Source organism: Bemisia tabaci, chromosome 6 (assembly GCF_918797505.1).
Source record: "Bemisia tabaci chromosome 6, PGI_BMITA_v3".
Lineage (NCBI taxonomy): Eukaryota > Metazoa > Arthropoda > Insecta > Hemiptera > Aleyrodidae > Bemisia > Bemisia tabaci.
Genome location: NC_092798.1, coordinates 38,400,829 through 38,419,349, shown reverse-complemented (window position 1 = coordinate 38,419,349; position 18,521 = coordinate 38,400,829). Strand labels below are relative to the sequence as shown.

Sequence of the window (18,521 nt, the reverse complement as noted above, 5' to 3'; positions counted from 1 at the left end):
AAAAGGATGGGGATTTAGGTCATTTAAATCCGATGGCACTTTTTTGACTTTTTGAAATTTAACTAATTTCGTGTAGAGATGACATTCATCTCTTATTGACTCTTGTAGGTAATTTTTTACTATGAGACAGAGGCTATATTTTTACTATCTTTGTTCTGCATAATGAACAGGGTAATCCTATAATAGGCTTTGAATTTCTACAAATCAAAAATTAGAGCTTACGAAATAAAACCGAATAAGTTATTCACACTGGACATATTCAAAGGTTGTGCCGATTATCATGTTCACAGTTCCTAACTAGCAGTTCTGATTCATAAAGTTTTTTTTTTAGGTATTTAAAAAAAGAAGAAAGTCTTGTGCGTTGAGAATTTCATAGACTTGAGGAGTTCTTTAGTCATTCTCTGTCCATGACTTGAGAGAGCGAAGGCTAACTAAGTAAGAATGGGCTTTTCGGCTATTTTTAATTTTGAGTCATGAGGAGACATAAGTTTCAGGTTTTCATTTTCACTATTTATCTTTCACTTAGGGCTTCAATTTTTTTAGGATTAATTTTCTGATTAGAATTTATACAGCGGCTTAAAAACTTCAAAATTCTGAGTGAATTCATTCTTAGAATAAGAATTAAAAATAAATTGAAACCCTGCCTCAGCAAGTATCAAGAATCTATAATGGCAAATTTTGGTAAATCCGCTCATGAAGTCTTTAGTTGACTATGTTGACCACTGTCAATTTGAAGTTAAATATTTTACAGGGAATTTTGAATTTTCATTGACCAGCCAATGAAAGCATTGGCCTGGTTCCTTTAACCATTGCTGAAAAAATGGGTGTACATTAGGTATATTTCAAGGAAAATCATAAGATGTTTTGTTTTAGTCAAGTTTTAGTAGTAATTTAATAACTTAATGTCATATTGACTTGATAAATCTGCACTTGCAGAAACAAATTATTTCAGGCTCATTCTGAATCATCAGGCCTACCTCACTAAATTTTACCTAATTCGAGAGTTCCGGAGGGATTCTAGTTTTAGAACCACTTCACTGGAGAGGGACTTCTCTGCAAAACTGAGTGCCACACTCACACTGGCCACAATAGCAAAAACACTTCCTTTGGATCCGATTTAAATTAGAGTACTTAGTGACAAGAAAACAAAAAAAATGAGAATTTTATCATGAATTCATACTCATATATATTTTCCGTAAATGCACATAAAATATAACAGCAAAATTTCAGTTAATAAACATATGATATCTAGCATCAACAGTGTAATAAAATAGTCATCTCTTCGTAAAAATCAATTCCCGATAACTGAAAAACAAAATTTTTTAGCGATTTAAGATAAATTGTGACTAGATGAGAAAGCAGTTTGACTCTAGGTATCCTATTCTTTCATGACTATAAAACGGAAAAAGAAGAAGAAAAAGCAGGAAACTTATCAATCTAAGGTTCTGATGAATCAGATAACAAAAATAAAGACATGGCACTGAACAGGCACATATAAAAAGAGAGGAATATTTACAAGAAGATAAAAAGAAAGTAGCTGTCTCAGGTCAACTTATGCTCTCGCTATTTGCCTCCTATTTTGAAAAAATCTTGAGACGTATGAAGATCTAAATTTATCATAAATATATGGTAAGCGCAAGATGAATTTGAGTTTTAATCAAAATTAAATAGTCTTCTTCAAAGGAGGGGGACTTCAAACGATTAAATGACAGGAGAGTATAAAATTCTGAGTATAAAATGGAAAATGAAATTATCCTCGAGATAGAATGCTTACAAAATGAGAAGTATGAATGCTGATAATTAGTTGATCTACAGCAAGTTCCCTGGTGTTTAAATATTCAAGAATTATAGATTGGGGAAAGAAGCTAGAAATAAAAAAAGACAAACTCATATTAAGAAGAAAAACGGGAGTAATTTAGGTATATTCCAGTGGAAATAAATGACTTTCAATTGTATTGTTAGTTTCATTTCTTTATATACTTATGAGCAAATTTTGCTGCTTCCACAAAGGGAACTTATCAGTACGACACAACTGAGCGGCTGATTCAACTTTCTTTCCGCAAAAGGAAAGACAAAAAGAATTGCAAAGAGCCCTTAGATTAGTTGGAAAAAAAGCACATCAATCTAATAGATTGGATCAAGAAAAACAATGTAAAATAAAAGAATGAGGCATTTCGTTAAAGGGAGAAAATTCATTGATTAAATTTGAAAATTAATGACAAATTTCTATGCATCCACAATAAGAGAAGGATCAACAGTCTGGAAAAAACCATTTAAAAACAAATTTTTCTTTAAATTAACAAGTTGGACCCTCTTAAAGTTCAAATTTGAAAATACTCACTTCCTTTAAACCATTTTGCTATGCAAAGCTTTTTGGTAGGGATACCCTCGATTTCATCAAAAATCGTTTAAAAAAACAAAACAGTAAAATCTTCACTCATCAACTTTAAAAGTTTCTTCAATTCGCAAAGCTCGAAACATCCGTAAAAAAATAAAATTATTTTCTAGCACATAACACCTAAATCTAGCGAGATAAAACTACAAAGTAAATTACATTATACTTCGATCACTCTTTCTTTTTGGGTAAAATTTTTCATTTTGGGGAAGAAGATAATGTGTTTTTAAAAAACAAGTTTACACAATGATGTACAAACCAGTACAGAACGGGAGGCAAAGAAGTTATGACGTCAAATTTTCCCTGTAAATAAAATGCCTAATTCAACTTATTTACACATTTATTTACAAAAATCAACATAATGGGGGAGTTCGTCATTGAAACTAAATTAATATGCGGGGAGAATTTTTGATTTCAGAAAATAAACTCTGGTACTTCTGCTTGATTGACAAGGATGCAAAGCTTACAGTTGACATGTACCTTTGATCCTTGTGCAAAGCTCTTACAAATTAGATTGGGCTGTAAGTATGTTCCAAGGAAGAACCTCCTCATGGATTGAGACTGACACTCAACTAGGAGTTAAAATATTAGATACTTAAAGAGCGTAAAAGTTAATAGAACTACGCGAATCCTCAGAATGTCATTTTCATATCATTCTGACGAAGAGAGAAATTTCTTATAGGTACGCCTCTCGAGGAAAATTTTTTACTGCTCTTAATATCGTTGGAATGTGATATCCAAGGGCACTTGACACTTTACTGTCTAAAGAGAGAGAGAGAAAAAAAGAAAACCTACATGCTATTGCATGAGTGATGATTTGCTACTTACAAAATTATCCTTACAACTGAGAGATCTTTGCTGATTTTAGGAACTACAAATAAATTTACAGTCATAGAAAAATAAGCTTTGTGGGACCATTAGCTAAGAGATTGTGATGCCTCTAAATTCCTTACAGCACAATATTAAAGCTAATCGTAGTTTCTAAAGCCTGGGTTGCACCATCAAACTAAGCTCATCAGTTCAACCAACTCCATCCAATTAACGCAGGTCGCTTCAGTTTGACTAAGCATCATGTTCACATTGGTTGGAAAGAGCCTGGGCTTTAAACCCAGGCTTTTAGTGCCTACAGTCATAACCAATTAAAGCCCTGGAAATCTGACCTTGGTAGACTGATAGGCTCAGTTTGAGTGTGTGACCTGAGCTTAAGTTAACTTCAACTTTTGCGATTTATTTTAAATGTTTTTCAGAGAGAGGAATAATAAAGGAGTGTTGAGAAACAAATTTGACTAAAGAGCCAGATACAGAGAGACAAATAAAATTACAGCAAGGGGTAAGCCTGAAAAATTAATGCACTTGAATAAAAATCAATGATTCGACATGTATGCAAATAAGTGAGTAAAAAAACATTGGATGCTTAACTTGCTTGCTTTTCCAGACTTCTCAATAACAAATTCTTTCAAGCAGAAAATTTAGAAAACCAGCAAATACCTGTGGCAATGATGGGTCATCACAACTACGGAAGAAATGTATGCTTTAATAACAGGTGTCCGTTTAGCGTATAAAAACACTACGTTTCATATTTACATCAAAATTTGATGTTGGCTCCATTTAATAAACAAGGAAATCAAAAACGGAATCATGGTTTTCAAAACTACCTTAACCTAGATCAAAAAAGTCACTGACAAAAAGAAAACAATTTTTTTTGGCAAATTGACTCGACGTTAAGAAACCTCATTGATTTGGCGGGCACTTTTGTCAAATACAACCAATAGTTTCACAAAATTTTAATTATAACTGAATTGAGCTACTGAAAAGACCGTTTCAGTAATTTTTTTAAGGAGAAAATTTTAGTGAGTTTTTCTATTGATCTCAAATTCCACTAACTGGGTCATCAAATTACTCCAATTGATTCATCGCGTTTCAGCCTTTAAATTAACTCTTTATTGATACGCTGGCAATCTTACTTCAATGCTTAGAGTTGGACATTTCAAATTAATTGAGGTTTTGATCTGATCAACTTAAGCTTAATTAAAATTGGCACAATGTAAGCAAGACTTGGTTGCATTTTTATTCAAATCTTGTAAAGGGGAATTCCATGGTACTCACAACAGTAAAATAGAGCCTTTGTTGTTACTCAACATTGAATTTTAAAGCTAAATTCTTCATAATTAACCATTCAGATTTCTTGATAGATTATATCTAATACTAGACGACAAAGAAGAGAATTTCTATTTTTTTCAAATTTAAAAGGATATATTGCATCTGCTCCCATAGAAAATCAACAAAAAAATAAAATACACAGAATAATTTTAAATGCTCAGCCCGCAAACACTGAGAGTCAAAGCACTAATAGTACAATTCCACCAATGGCAGGAAATATTCTAGAATTTAAGAAAATTCTTCAAAAGTGTCTACGCTTCATCTGGTTGCGTAACTTTTTAAAATTCTCACTCAAAGGGAGATGAACGAGAAAAAAAATTCCTTATCACAGGAATTCTGGCAAAAAACTCATTGAGAGACATAGTATTATCACATAATAGAATATGTTGAATTTTAATTGAGCTCAGATGAAGAAGTTCAGACAGATTGTTGGTGATTTCACCGACGGCGTTTAAATTTGGTCTAAACTGATGCCTCATAATAGAGAGAAAAGGTTTATTACAGCCCAAATTCTCTTTCAAGAGAGTTATGCTGTTTGGTGCAACACTACTTACGACAAATCAGGAGGGCGACTGCAGATGCGTTTTTTAGACACAAAACTCTCTTGAGAAAAAATTTAACATTGTAGGAGAATTTTTATCATTTAAAACAATAATGAATTGATCAAGTATCTTGATAAATATTATAATTTGTTAACATTTACAAGATCCACTTAGAGAATCTCAATCTTTTTCTTTCTATAATGAGACATCAGTTACGACCGATTGTACACGCACCTTTAGGGAAATCACCAAAACTATGTCTCAACAACTCAATCGTGAACTTTGCTTTCTTTTCACCATTTATTTTAATGCATACTGCCAACGTCAACAGACTCTACAGAATGGACACAAAGAAAAAACAGTACGCAAGTAATCCGTCTATCCTAATCGTCCCGGCAAAGAGCTAAAATTTTTTTAACAAAACAAGCAACGCACAATTGCAAAAGATGCTGTAAAAAGCATAAAAAATGGAATGATTCTACTAATTGCTTAAAAAATATTACTGTCCTATCAGATCTTTAAATTTCCTAAAAAAAAGTATACTAAATAAGAGTTTCACTCTTTTTTTCTAGATGTGATTTCAACTGCACTGCCCCGCGTAATATATTTTCATGTTCCTAATAAAATACTGAAAGACAGCACCTCAAGCTTACTTCTTTTATTAACAATAGTTGGACTTACTATTAACCTAATGAAATACTTGTAACATATCATCCCAATTTTTTCCAAAATTTAAAATCCTTTCAAAACATTTAACTCTGAGACCTCACACATATTATTCCTCCTGCAACATAAAAGCACTTTCCTCTTGTGTTTACGAAAACATGCATTGGAAACCGCAGCAATGCAATACATCAAGTGCACTTCTACCAAATATTACAACACTAGATCATTAGTAGACCCTTAAATTGTGTTAATTTTGAATAACTATACACCAGAAAATATATGCAAGGATTTGACTATATGTATGCGGTCGATAAATCCCAACATGGAGCATCAGTTTCGTTCAAATATGATCAGCAGTTTGGGTAGCAGAGAGCAAGTTGACGCAACAATTTTGAGGCCTTGCTATTACAATACTTCATGAAAGCTCCTTGATCCATTTAATATTGATGATAAAAGATGAGCTGTGATGAGCCTTCATGGTCATTTATGAAGTGAAACACTGGTAAGGACCATAGAAAAAAATCTGGGACACCTTGGGCTCAAGCACTAATTGTTCACAAGTGAAATCGTACAAAGTTCAGCTTAAGGAGGATTTCCATTTTGTGTAGTGCTTGTATACATTCTCTATGCTGCACATATTCTGTAAGTAGCTCCAGTTCGAGTTTCAGTTGGACGAGGCTGGTTTTTCAGGATCTATGCTGACGGATCGGCGGGTGGATTTCGACCTGATCTGTCCAGCTAAAAGAGGATTGATAGCGTACAACCATTCGTGGACTTCTTTGTCACTCAGTGTCTGCATCAGATAACCTCTTTGTTTTGCAAGAACACTGAAAAATAAAAATCATCGATTATATAAAATATTTGGGTGTGTATTATTTCAATGGACAAGAAAACCGTAAAATTAAAAAAATTTGGCTTGCACAAATAAGCAAGTAATGAACTGCAAGACTTTGAACCAAATACGAAAGAAAGAGACAATAACAAGAAAATTATTTTGTTCATATTCATTGGCTTCTATAAGAAGATGAGGCATTAGGAGACGCTGCATTTCTATGACACATTGAAAATGTTACTTCAACCTAGAAAAATAGACAACAGGATCCAAAAAAGTTCTAAGTTTTTAAAAAATTTTGCATGGATAGAGGTTTTTTCATTTTTTAATTATTTTCCCTATGCAATATTTTTTAATACCTATTCGAAGACGAAATGAATCATTAACAGTGAAATGACCATTGAACTGGTGCTAAAAGCTTGTGAGTCTTGTTCTCCCGTGATTTACTTTTCCTCATTCGGATGAATATAATGAGAGTAGATAAAAAGGATCTATTACCTGAAAGTATTAGGTACTTTGACTGAAGTTTGCTGATCTTCTGAATATTCTACTTGAGCAGTGGCTAGGTTGATTAGGGCTCTTTCAACAGGGTCTCGTTCGTCTCGGAAAATGAAAACATACGGTCTGCGGACGGTCTGAAATTAAACATTAGTTTCATTGACTGTGTGTTGAGTAAAAAATTCAGCAAATGATAATGAATGGGCTACAAGGCAAGGCACAAACTGAAGTACTAACTGTGTCTCCTCTTTAAAATTTTACAAAAAGAGCAATTAATGCAACAGGAAGTTCAAACATCAACTTTTGAGGAGATATAAACATGTACATTACACTGATCAAATGAAAAACGAACAATACAAATACAACACCTTAACATTTCTGCTTCAATCCCAACCCTCCAGCCTCTCATTGGGCGCCCTCTGCGCCTTCTCTCAGGACAAACATAATTTCGAGTAAAAACTTCTCTAATGATGAAGGTGCGAAAACTAGGTGCGAAGATGATCTTATAGAAAACGTACTTACCACCCATCGTTTTTTCCATCCATTAGTTCTATGCTCTAAAATATTTAGGTAGCCCTTTCGAGCAATTATTGGAGTAATTCGTATTTCTTCCAATTCTGGTACATATAAAACTAGAGGAGGCTGCGACTGGTGCTGCTCACATGGAGAACTAATTTCACAAGGTTTACAGAGACTGTTCAGCATAGCTTGTTCAGGAGATCTAAGTCTGTAAAAGAAAAAATTATCATCTTAGAACAGAGACTCGGTGAAAAAATATACAATACAAAATAATTTGAGAGATTTATTTAGAGTGTGAATTCAAAATACTTCCTCAATATTTTGTTAAGATTATGCGATATTTTAAGTTTTTCTGACTTGAAAATTTAAAAGAAGAACATAGAAAGAGAGAATATGTTATTTTAAAATAAAATTACAAAAAAAAGTCTCTACTTTCCAGCCTTTTTAAGTTGTCCTGATTCAAGATCCTATGATCATGCTGTTTAAAGTTTCTGCTTAAAATTTGAGAAAAAGTAATTTTTACACTATACTCCCAGATTATTTGAACTAATGTGGTGGTCGGCCACTTCAAATAATGAAAATTTTGTCTGATAGAAGGTTCAGTTAATGAAAATTTTGGAGAAAGCGGTAGTTAATATTGAAAAGCTTAATTTGGCACATATGTGTAAAACGTCATGAATTACATAAACACAAATTTGAAACAAAATACTGTATCAAATAATTACGAATAAAGTATACAACATAGTACAATTAAACGGATTACACGCCTATTTCAAAAAATCTCTCATACTAAAAAGGGGTAAAAAAAGAGGAAGAAAAAACCAATCCTCCCAAAAATTAGTTCCAATAATCCCAATTGAGATAGTTTGAGATATAGTGTGTTTATGGTTTGTTAATGCATGCTATATTTATTACATGGCATGTTTTACACTTTAAAAGAGACGATTTTAACAGGTAGGGAAATAGTTACTTACTCTTGGAAAGGGCCAGACATTGAATTGGGAATATGAGCTGTACTTATATTCATTAGTTCATCTCGTCTGGAAATATCTAAGTCTACAGGTTTGTGGATATCCTGAAAATAAATTAAAAAAATGAGTCAAAAGAAAAACCAGAAGAGCCGAAAAGAGGAAGTCTGTAGAATAATTAATATACTCAAAGCAATAATGTAAAAAGCTAAAGAAATGCATTTTGAGCCGCCTGTTTCCAGTTCTTCATCAGAGCAATGCAGAATCTATGGCGACAGGGTTGGTATCTCTGGAGTCGAATTTTGTTTGTCCCTAGTGTCGTAAAGGCCATTAGAAAGATGTTCAAGGATTCAAACTGATGACTATGACTTTTGAAAAACTTGTATATTGGACCAATTTAGGAGGTTGCAACGCAACTTTGACCATGTGCCGACCGAAGCAGTTCTATCAGATATCACTCCACCAAATTTTGTGTGATTCCTTCAGAATGAGTGAGGAAAAATCTCATAAAATTTCAGGGGAAATTATTAATTTTTATACCTTCAAAAAAATTAAAACATGATACGAAACTTACATTTTTGAGATACAAGATACGCATGTTTTTATTTGAGCCATCGATACATCAAACTTGTACATTTTCTTGATTTTAAAAAAACTTATCAATGATTAGCATAAATATTTTTATGGTTGTATCCATATGAATCAGTTGTTTTTAAAGAGGAATGTGGACGTTTTTATATAAATCCTCATTTGCACGTGTTCTTATACTATTCACAACAAGCACACAAATAGACCTGCACCTTAATAACGACAATTGATTCATGTGAGGAAACAATTAAGGAGAGTAGAAAGAAAAAGTATAAAAATGAAACTCACTCTAGATGGAATGTGACCCTGGATAAGTTGAATACATTTAGTGGTCAGTTCTTTCTCATGTTCTGTCATCTCCCAAGGAGCGTACACATCTTTGCCGGACCTATTTTTTACAGGACTGCCGCAACTACTTGCTTTAGCCACCATATTGCAAACTTCCTGTGATGAGAAAAGAACAATTTATGGGTTAGGCACTGAAGCAATGAAAAAAACACAAAACCTTTAAACATGTGCTGGTAAATATGTGAAAATTAAAGACAGCGACTAAAAGATCAAAGAAAATGAAGACTACATCTGGCAAAGGGGCGCCGTATTTTTTTTGCAGACAAGGATCCTGCTCATGAGAATGTTGGCTGAGTTCTTCAAAAGAATCAACATTTTCCCATGTACACTTGATATCTTTCTGTCATTTACTTACATATAATTTGCCTCTTTTTCTACTCTACTGGTAGGAATGACTTCACAATGAGTAATAAACAAAAATGGTATTTTCTACAAAATGCAATTTTTTTTTTATAAAATTTGCGAACAAAAATTCCTATGTTTCCATAAAATTTAAGTGTTGATCACCAAAATTTATTCTTTAGGAATTTATAAAAAATTAAGAATAAATAGTACGATATGCACTTCCAAAAATTGTCATCTTCAAGATATAAGCTGGCATTTGGTTTAAGCACAATAGAAAACAAAAGAGGATTCTCTTGAGACTTTTTAGATAAATAACCAATGAAACAAACCTTTTCTGATTTTGTGATCGGTGCTTTGTCCACTCCTAACCTTTCTCGCAGCAGTAACATGTGTCTTGTTCTACCTACTTCTTCTAGCCGAGTTAACTTTTCTAATTCCCACTGGTGGTCGAAGATTAAGCTGTCACCGCGGGGCCTCCAACCATCAAGGTTTTCTTCTCCACGAACATAGGTAGTACTCGTGTCTAAAACTCTTCGCTGTCTCCTTTGCACTCCTGAAATTCAGACCAAAAAACCTTTCTATTTTAATACGATGTAAGGAGGGAAAAAAATCTTTAGAACCGAGAAAATTTTTTTGCTGCCTCACATTCTGAGTGGAGACCAAAGTAGGCATCTCACAGCTAAGACTTTAAAAAATGTTGATAGTTTTATTGCGTGAATTTTTAGATTTTCTCAACTTGTAATCAAAATCTGTTGACATCAAAAATATGATATGATTATTAGAGGGATTTTTATTTCTATAAAATAGTAAATTTAAACAAAACAATTTTAATTGGATACCCATTAGAAGGCGTAATATTTGCAGAGAGAAAAGGTTCTCCTGAATTCCCTGACAACAAGGTTCAGGAACTTAGACAAAATTGTATTTATTTTAAAGATTAAACTGGAAATGGTTTATCAGAGTGTCTACAGAATTCGGGAGAGACAAATTCCACACTTTTCTGTGTTTTTTCATCAAAAATTACAGAAATTTCCAGAATTTTTTGACCTGTGGACATGCACCAATTCTATCGATTTTAGCTGGATGAATGAATCCGCTACAAACACACTCAATACCTTTTTATCACAATTCGAAAGCAAGCTCTAATAATAAACTAAAATCGCTAATTAAAATCAATTAATCCTCATGCAGGCCTATATTGACAATAAACATGAGTAAAGGTATTAGCACTTCAGAAATCAATAACTGCGCTAGCAGCATTGTCTGTTTAAGAAAAAAATGTAAAAAAACTCATAAATTTCAAAAGGAAAACTCTAAAAAAATGACTATCGAAATATCCAAGTTGGGAAACCATTTTTGTTCTTTTTACCAAAATATGCCACCTCACACTTTCAAAAATTCTTTCTCCCTATTTCGGTGAAAGTCAACAAAAATGTTACAAAAGTTTCACATAAATATACAAGTAATTTTTAGATTTTGCAAAATTTTGATGCCAATTGTTCTTCATAACTTTTTTTTTAATCATAAATTTCACATAAATGTGTCTTCAAGGAGAACAAAAAGGGTTTCCTGACTCTTACAGTTTGAAAATTGTTTTCCTTTTTTTAAAGTCCAAATATAACAGCCAATGCTACTAGGAGAGATAAACACCAAAAATCACTACCAAAAAAGTTAACAGTAAAATCAACGGAATCGTAAGTAAGTGTGATGGAACATTGTGAGCTAACAAAATCACTACAACTAGAAAGCTGCACTAGGGATAATTAAGACTTGTAAGAATGATGATTAGAGTTATTGGAGTAGAAAGTTTGGAACAGATTTTCTGATGGGAATTCTAAAGTCGAGAAGAAAAAAAAGCACAGAGAGAAAGAAAGTAGGGGAATAATATACAGAGTTCTTTCTCCCTTGCCTTTTCTTCCCTTCTATAAATTTAAGAAAGCAGATTTGAATGTTTCTCAGCCTTCTCAAAATTAATTTTCATGGTATTTTAGTGCTCTTACGCTTTTGATTTCCATACTCATGAAGAACTGAGAGATGGAAAGTAACAAGAGAGCTGTTTTTCTATAGCATCTATTATTATATGGATTAATTATTAATTTTGCTAGTTATTATACATTATTGCTCTATTGTTTTTTAGGGCATTTCAATGCTACCGCCAATAACGGCAGAAGCTCCATAAGTCGGTGCCACGTTTAGTGACTCAAACTGTTCACAGAGGGCCTGAATTGGAAAAAACGTTAGAGGAAGAAAGATTGAGTTGTTACCTTTGAATGAGTTTATGCGACCTTTTTTAGTGGGTTGCAGAGTCTTTGCCCTCCCTCCTCCCTTAAATAAAGCTGAATTTCAATCCCTCCAAAATGCCAGCAACATTAGCGTCACTAGCCTTTTAGGCACACTCACTCTAGATGTTATTTTCATTTTCACTGGACCATCTTGTTGCCAATCAAAATCATCAGATCAGTTACAATGCAAATAGTAAAACCTCTCAATTACAGATTGCAAAGAAAGGTTTTACGGTAGGTATTCCTAGTTCTCAAAACAGAGGAAGAAATGGTTTAGAAGTATTAAAAATCTTCTTACAAGTTTGCATGCAAGAGGAGGAGAGCTGCTGCTACGATCTAAAGGAAAGTCAGGGAAACTACCTGGGCTACCTGCTTCAGAAGCTCTTTTCAGAATGAGTTCGTAAACTCCGGACAAGCGGTTTGCCTCTGGATTCCGGTAAATTCCAGTGAACAAGTGGCGCAAAGACCGTGGTGCTGTTCTGGCATCTCGTCCATAAATAACCATGCTCAAATCTTTGGTAATGATTGCAGGCCTTCCACAATTTTCCAGCTGGAAAAAGAGCAGAAATGAATTAATAATAATAAAAAAATTGAAGCGAGCAATTACGCAAACAACTACAGACTCGATGAGTGAGGAAATGCAATGAGAGCGGGAATTTTTGCACCTCTAAAAGCGAGCTGAGGAGTTTTTCAAGTTTAAGTACAGTCTGCTATCCCTGTTTCATGATATGTGAAGAATTGTCAATCCCTTGGATGTCAATTGTCCCTACATAAATTATAGCGCCGCTTGTTACAACAAAAATTTCTCTAGAACAAGAAATCGTTCAGTCCATAGCCATTTCTTTACAATGTTGAACAAAATTGAAGCCCGTTAATTAATCTTGCAATTATTCTTCTACTCCTAGATAAAGCATGCAACAAAGTTAATGTTTCACAGTAGTACCTCTAAGTATGCAGATATTGTCATGTAGATATTTTCACCATAAGTTGAAATACGGTTGAGTAAGGGTGACTCGTGTAACGAACTGTCCCATGCTGCTTCAAACCTAAACATAACACGGTCATCTCCGGGCACTTCAAGATACTCTCCAGGGAATAATCCAAGTGATAAAACGCAACTCTCATTGTCTTCATCTTCTGGTTCAGGTGTGTTCCGAATGCGACCTAAAAAGAAACATAACAAGTTTATGAGGAATAGTCAGGTCAATTCATTTGAGAGAAACTGTCCACCAAGTAATTTTCATTGTATATTTAAACGTGAAAATACAGCAATGGTAAAAGATACGAAACTTGCAAAAAACAGTGATACAGTAAAGGTTCTCTAGTAAGCAGGAACTTTCAGAAAAGGAAAATATATTTTTTGTTTGGTTCGAGCCTCAACTTCCTAAGTACCAAACAAAAAATTTGCCTGCTTGAAGAAGAGTTCTGTTTGAATTACTGACTAATCCATAATTTTTCCAAAAGAAGAATTGAATATAGTTAAAATCCAAAGGTACAATAGGCAAAGCCTCAGAAAAAGTAAAGTACTTTTCTTCACATTTAAAACTAATACAGAGGTGCAAGTAATTGAATTCAACAAAGACGCAAAAGTAGAGTGAGCTTTGTGAGTGCTCTTTCACAAAATTTTGCAAGTGGTTGCTCTGTAAAGAAGTAGACCATTTTCCTCTGGGAAAATTAGAGGAAGACAAATGCTGGAATGAAAAACTTACCAACAACCAGTTCTCGGACATCTTTCCATCGTAATTCAGGAGCTTGATCATGCACAACAGTTACTCTTATCCTTCTTTGAATTCCTTGATGCAGCAGGAACAGCCCACGGCAAGGAAGTTCATCACTGTGATCAACAACAACAGGCACATATTCGCCATTGGGAGCTGAAAAAATAGAAAAATCAAGAAATGTACTTTCATGATAAAGCATCCAATATAAGGACACCAACAAATTGCACCCAAAGCAATATTTTGGACGAAAAATATTATAATTTTAACAGCTACAACTATCGAAGCGAAAAGAAAGTGTTCCGTGGTGTTAAAAACTTTCATCTTTACAGGATATAGGATATTCAAAGAAAGCTGAGAAAGATAACATGATGAACTGGTATGAAATTATGATAATGTTCACAGAATACAATGAGAAGAGGCAAAGACTTGATTACTCAATATGAGATTATTCGAAATTATCTGATACAGTTAACTTCCTCTAAGTCTAGCGCTCTTTATGTGGAATTTTCCTTCAAGTCAGACTTTTTTGAGGTCCTGTCGAATTTTTCATGAAAGTAAAAAGCCTTCTCAGTGGAATTCCTCTCTGAGTGGAACTGACACTCTGATCCCTATGCGGTTTGACTCAGAGGAAGTTAACGGGAACATTTAAGCTCCATTCCCTTGCAAAATATTTTAAAATTTTTTAATTCACTTCAGAGATTGAGAAAAAAGTATACGAACCTAATTCACATATTTCGAACCATACTAGGACATCATATTTTGCATGAACGTGAGATGTGCAAAGGGAGGGCAAAGCACCAAATTTAGAAGACCGCACAGGCTGACTGATTGGTATTGAAGGAGGAAGCATTCGCTTAGGAGGTTGTCGAACGCTGAAAGAGAAACACTGAAGTTACAAATTGAAATAGAGAAAAAATGTAAGAGCTGAAAAGGTTGCATGTAATATGATGCCATTCACCAAGATGTTCGTAGGTCAATCTCTCCTCTGATGTTTTCAGAAACTTGACTTTCAAACAGATCTTATTATTTTCTGTTCCAGAATTATGTTAAATCTTTAACAGTTAATGATATACCATGTGCAACTGACCCCCTCTTCAGCGCTGATCAACATCTGCAAATATTAAATGTACTCTATTCGTTTAACTATTGCAGGAAACATTTATTCATACATTAATTCAGGGAAAAAAGATATTCTTGAATACTGATCTTGAATATTTGTAGATAATTTAGCTGCTGCACTTTGCTGTACGTTAATAATGAGTTTAGATGTTTCAAATAGGGTAAGTACAAAGTTCGTCTGACAATGGAGATGAAAAAATTATGAAACATGGGTATCATTCAAAACAAAATTAACCAAAATGCACTAGGTCTCATTTCGAAAGAAAAAAACAATAGTTGGGCTTACTTTTACATTTGACCAGTTGTAAATTTGCTCCTGTCAAAACTTCAGAGTTTACAAAAAATATATTGAACGTGAAAATATTCACTAAAGTTTTTCAATTACATTAAGTTTCACAGAAGAATGAAACTTCTAACATCTTTTTCTCAGTTCAAATTTGATGCAACTAGGTGCATTTTTGCTAAATTCGGCTCAGTTCTGAATAGAATGAAAATTGATTAAATGTAGAACTTGCATCACAAAATCTTGATACTTTTTCGATAAGATACTTACTATTGTCCACTTTCTTGCTTAGCAACATTATGTAGAGGATGTGCTTGATAGTGACCGAAAACCTCAAAAACAATTGGTTGAGTTTTAATGTATTCAATGAAAGCTTTGCTCACGGTGACTGTAATCTGTAGCGAAAAAAAATATATTCTATCAAAAACTAAAATCAAACGATGATCACTTGATATGGCAAGCATTATAGAAAGAAAATTTATTTCCAATGCCTGACTGAAGAATATTAAGTCAATAAAGGCAACTTTAAATTCTGTTACAGGACAATCTCATTTTCCTTATTTTTCCTTCCTGTTTAAAGGTTGCCAGTGAACAGAGCAGATTGTTTTGTTGACTTGTTGCGATTGATTTAAATTAGAGAAAATAGGTGATAAGCTACTGCTTTTAATAGGAGTAATCTTTGGAAAAATTGTGAAAGTTGTATGGCGAAAGTTGCATGTCATACGGCAGCGTTGCCACATGATATTTTCTCACCCACTTTGGTGAAAATCTTCCTACCATACAAAAAATTGCCCAAAATATTACTTTAGAATGTCATTGAAATTGAAACCGACAAAGGTTTCTTTTCAGATTAGGCATACCTTGAAATTTTGCTATCAAAGAGAACAGAGATAAGAAAAAAAATTGAGATGAGTACTTACATTTTGAATGTGATAAAAGCCTAGAGGAGTTCCTTTGCCTGTATTTTTGACTGGCTCTGTGGAAAAGGCTTCATCATATCGATGAAGGAAGCTGAAAAATAAAATTTTCATTATGACAAGAGGTACAAATTTAATCTGTAAGACATACTAAGATTTCAAACTATCAGAGAGAGAACTTCAACTATTGAGAAATCTGTCTTGAGAGAATCAGAATAAAAAAAATTATAAGAGGTCTTTTTCTGAGGATCTGAATCTTGAAAGCAAAGAATCATGACTATCATATTTGAAAAAACTGAAGCATATTTGTATTTTCACAAGCATCATAGAAGCTCTAGGTATAAAAGATATGATTGAGGTGAGAATATGAATTGGATGAGTAGGAAAGGAAAGGGAATTGGAAAATTAAAGAAACCTAAACTCACAGATAAATTAAATGCCAAAGAGTTTCAGGACCCCTTGTGGTCCCGCACTTGGAATTTCAGCCTTGAAAAAGGGACAACAGGGTCTTGAAATGCGTTGATGCTTACTTTAATTAATTTTATGCGTTGGAGTTTTTCATTTTCAGATGAAATAGAATTTAAATAACTTACTTAAACTGACAGAAAATATCCGTGTACTCGGAGGGTATGTCGATAGCTTGTAGAATAGTAACGCGGAATGTAAATTCAGTTTGAGGGGTGAGATGGGCTGGTGGTTCTTCTTCAGCTGAACTGTCTCCACGCCCACTATCCGTATCACACTCGACATCTGAAAAAACACGTTGAGCTTGAAAATAGATTTACAGGTTAAAAACCTGGCAATATTTTAAACTACCCTCTTTCAGTAATTTTATCAAAATAATTTGTAAATCAACATAGGAATGTTGTTGTTGTTGTTTTTTTGTTTTTTTATAGTGCTATGAAAACTCTAATACCTCACAAACTTCTTCTGGTGGACAATTTAGGGCTAACTGCATCACCTTTCGAAAACAAAGTGAAGTTTCAAGTTCAATGAAGTTTAAGTGAACAAATTTCGATTAGAGTTGGCTGATTTCTTCTTTCTTAGATCCAAAAATACTCTTTAATTTGCTTTACTTTAATTCTTAAAAATAACGCTTAATTGAAAAATAACAGATTTAATTTCAGCTAATCTTCATTTGGAAGTAATAAGTACTGTGCAATTGCATTTAATCTCGAAATTATTAAGCAGAACCAGTTCTTAAATTGACTTTAATATTATGAAAAAATGAAAACAACAGTCGCCTGACAGAAGTATAATTGATAATTTACCTTCAATTTTATCCGTGTGTTTATCTCCCGCTTGACCTTCGACAACTCGTTCTTGCACCATACTGCTCTTCTTTTTGTCATCGACAAGCAACCGGTTATCATCGAAATTTATTTTTGCTGACTGCCTAACACCGCTTAAATGATCTCCATTGTCATCATCTGGGCAAATAGAGAGTTTGGTATGTTAAAAAGAGATATTTGAGGTGATAAATTTGCTTTCTTCTCTTGTCTTTGGAGGTATTCCCACTAGCAACATTGGTGCCAACAGATTTTGTCCCTAATTCTTTGCCCCACACTGAATTTTCTTCAGCTATCAATTATTGGTTTTAACTTCCAGGTTCGTCCAATCTTTTTTTTTTAACTCTTCATCCTTCTTTTGAATGATGGGTCCTATTATTGACAAAAGTATTCCTTCAGCTTGCACTTTTCTAAAGCATACTATCGCAGAATCGTGGCAAACGCACATCGTATTATTTCTTAGATTGATTTTACGATTGATTTCGAATTCATAGCTTACAGTGAGAATTGACATCGATAGTAAATAGAAATTGACGTTATCACAAAAACACAAAAAGTTTTTCCTACCATTAAAACTAGGATCATCATTAAGACAATTACCTGAGACGGATTGCACTGCTACCCGCAAATAACCTTTGACATCTCCTTTCTCATTGACGATAGCTACTTTGTGAATAAGTGGAACTGGATAAAATAAGTTGCTCAGATACACGAACGCTCTGAAACAAACAAAAATCAATTGGCATTTCATTAGGCCTAATATTATGATATTCTTTTTAGACCTCTATGAGAGAAGGGACCTCAATCCATGGAGGCAAGTTTTTCCGATAAGAAATTTTAGCGGAGTGTGGTAAAAAAAATCCTGAATGTGTTTAAAACAGAAAAAAGCTTTTCAATACCGCAAAAAATAAGTTGCTTCCAGAATAATTTGTATAACTCATTTGCATACTATTAATTTTTCTCTTCCGTGCTGTGGGATACATGAGCAAATAAGTTAACCTGCACTGTTATAGGGAAATATGTTTTGATCATATTTTGCCCACTTCCCT

The 18,521-nt window shown here is 33.6% G+C and overlaps 1 protein-coding gene across 6 annotated transcripts in view; it reads right to left on the bottom strand.

The window, feature by feature from the left end:
• Window positions 1–1,161: 1,161 nt before the first annotated feature.
• Window positions 1,162–18,521, bottom strand: part of unc-104 (kinesin family member unc-104) — a 147,277-nt gene continuing 129,917 nt past the window's right edge. For 4 of the 6 annotated variants that reach the window (XM_072301746.1, XM_072301749.1, XM_072301747.1 and 1 more), the window contains 15 exons: window positions 18,073–18,191; window positions 17,455–17,613; window positions 16,777–16,933; window positions 16,187–16,277; window positions 15,537–15,661; window positions 14,585–14,736; window positions 13,853–14,017; window positions 13,087–13,307; window positions 12,504–12,693; window positions 10,191–10,414; window positions 9,457–9,612; window positions 8,587–8,687; window positions 7,616–7,820; window positions 7,094–7,230; window positions 1,162–6,590 (listed from right to left, as the gene is read on the bottom strand). In XM_072301746.1, coding sequence (XP_072157847.1) covers window positions 6,428–6,590; window positions 7,094–7,230; window positions 7,616–7,820; window positions 8,587–8,687; window positions 9,457–9,612; window positions 10,191–10,414; window positions 12,504–12,693; window positions 13,087–13,307; window positions 13,853–14,017; window positions 14,585–14,736; window positions 15,537–15,661; window positions 16,187–16,277; window positions 16,777–16,933; window positions 17,455–17,613; window positions 18,073–18,191 — 2,365 coding nt within the window. In that variant the 3' untranslated portion in view covers window positions 1,162–6,427. The remainder of the gene's footprint in view (window positions 6,591–7,093; window positions 7,231–7,615; window positions 7,821–8,586; window positions 8,688–9,456; window positions 9,613–10,190; window positions 10,415–12,503; window positions 12,694–13,086; window positions 13,308–13,852; window positions 14,018–14,584; window positions 14,737–15,536; window positions 15,662–16,186; window positions 16,278–16,776; window positions 16,934–17,454; window positions 17,614–18,072; window positions 18,192–18,521) is intronic. The other 2 variants (XM_072301748.1, XM_072301750.1) reach the window with 1 other exon arrangement.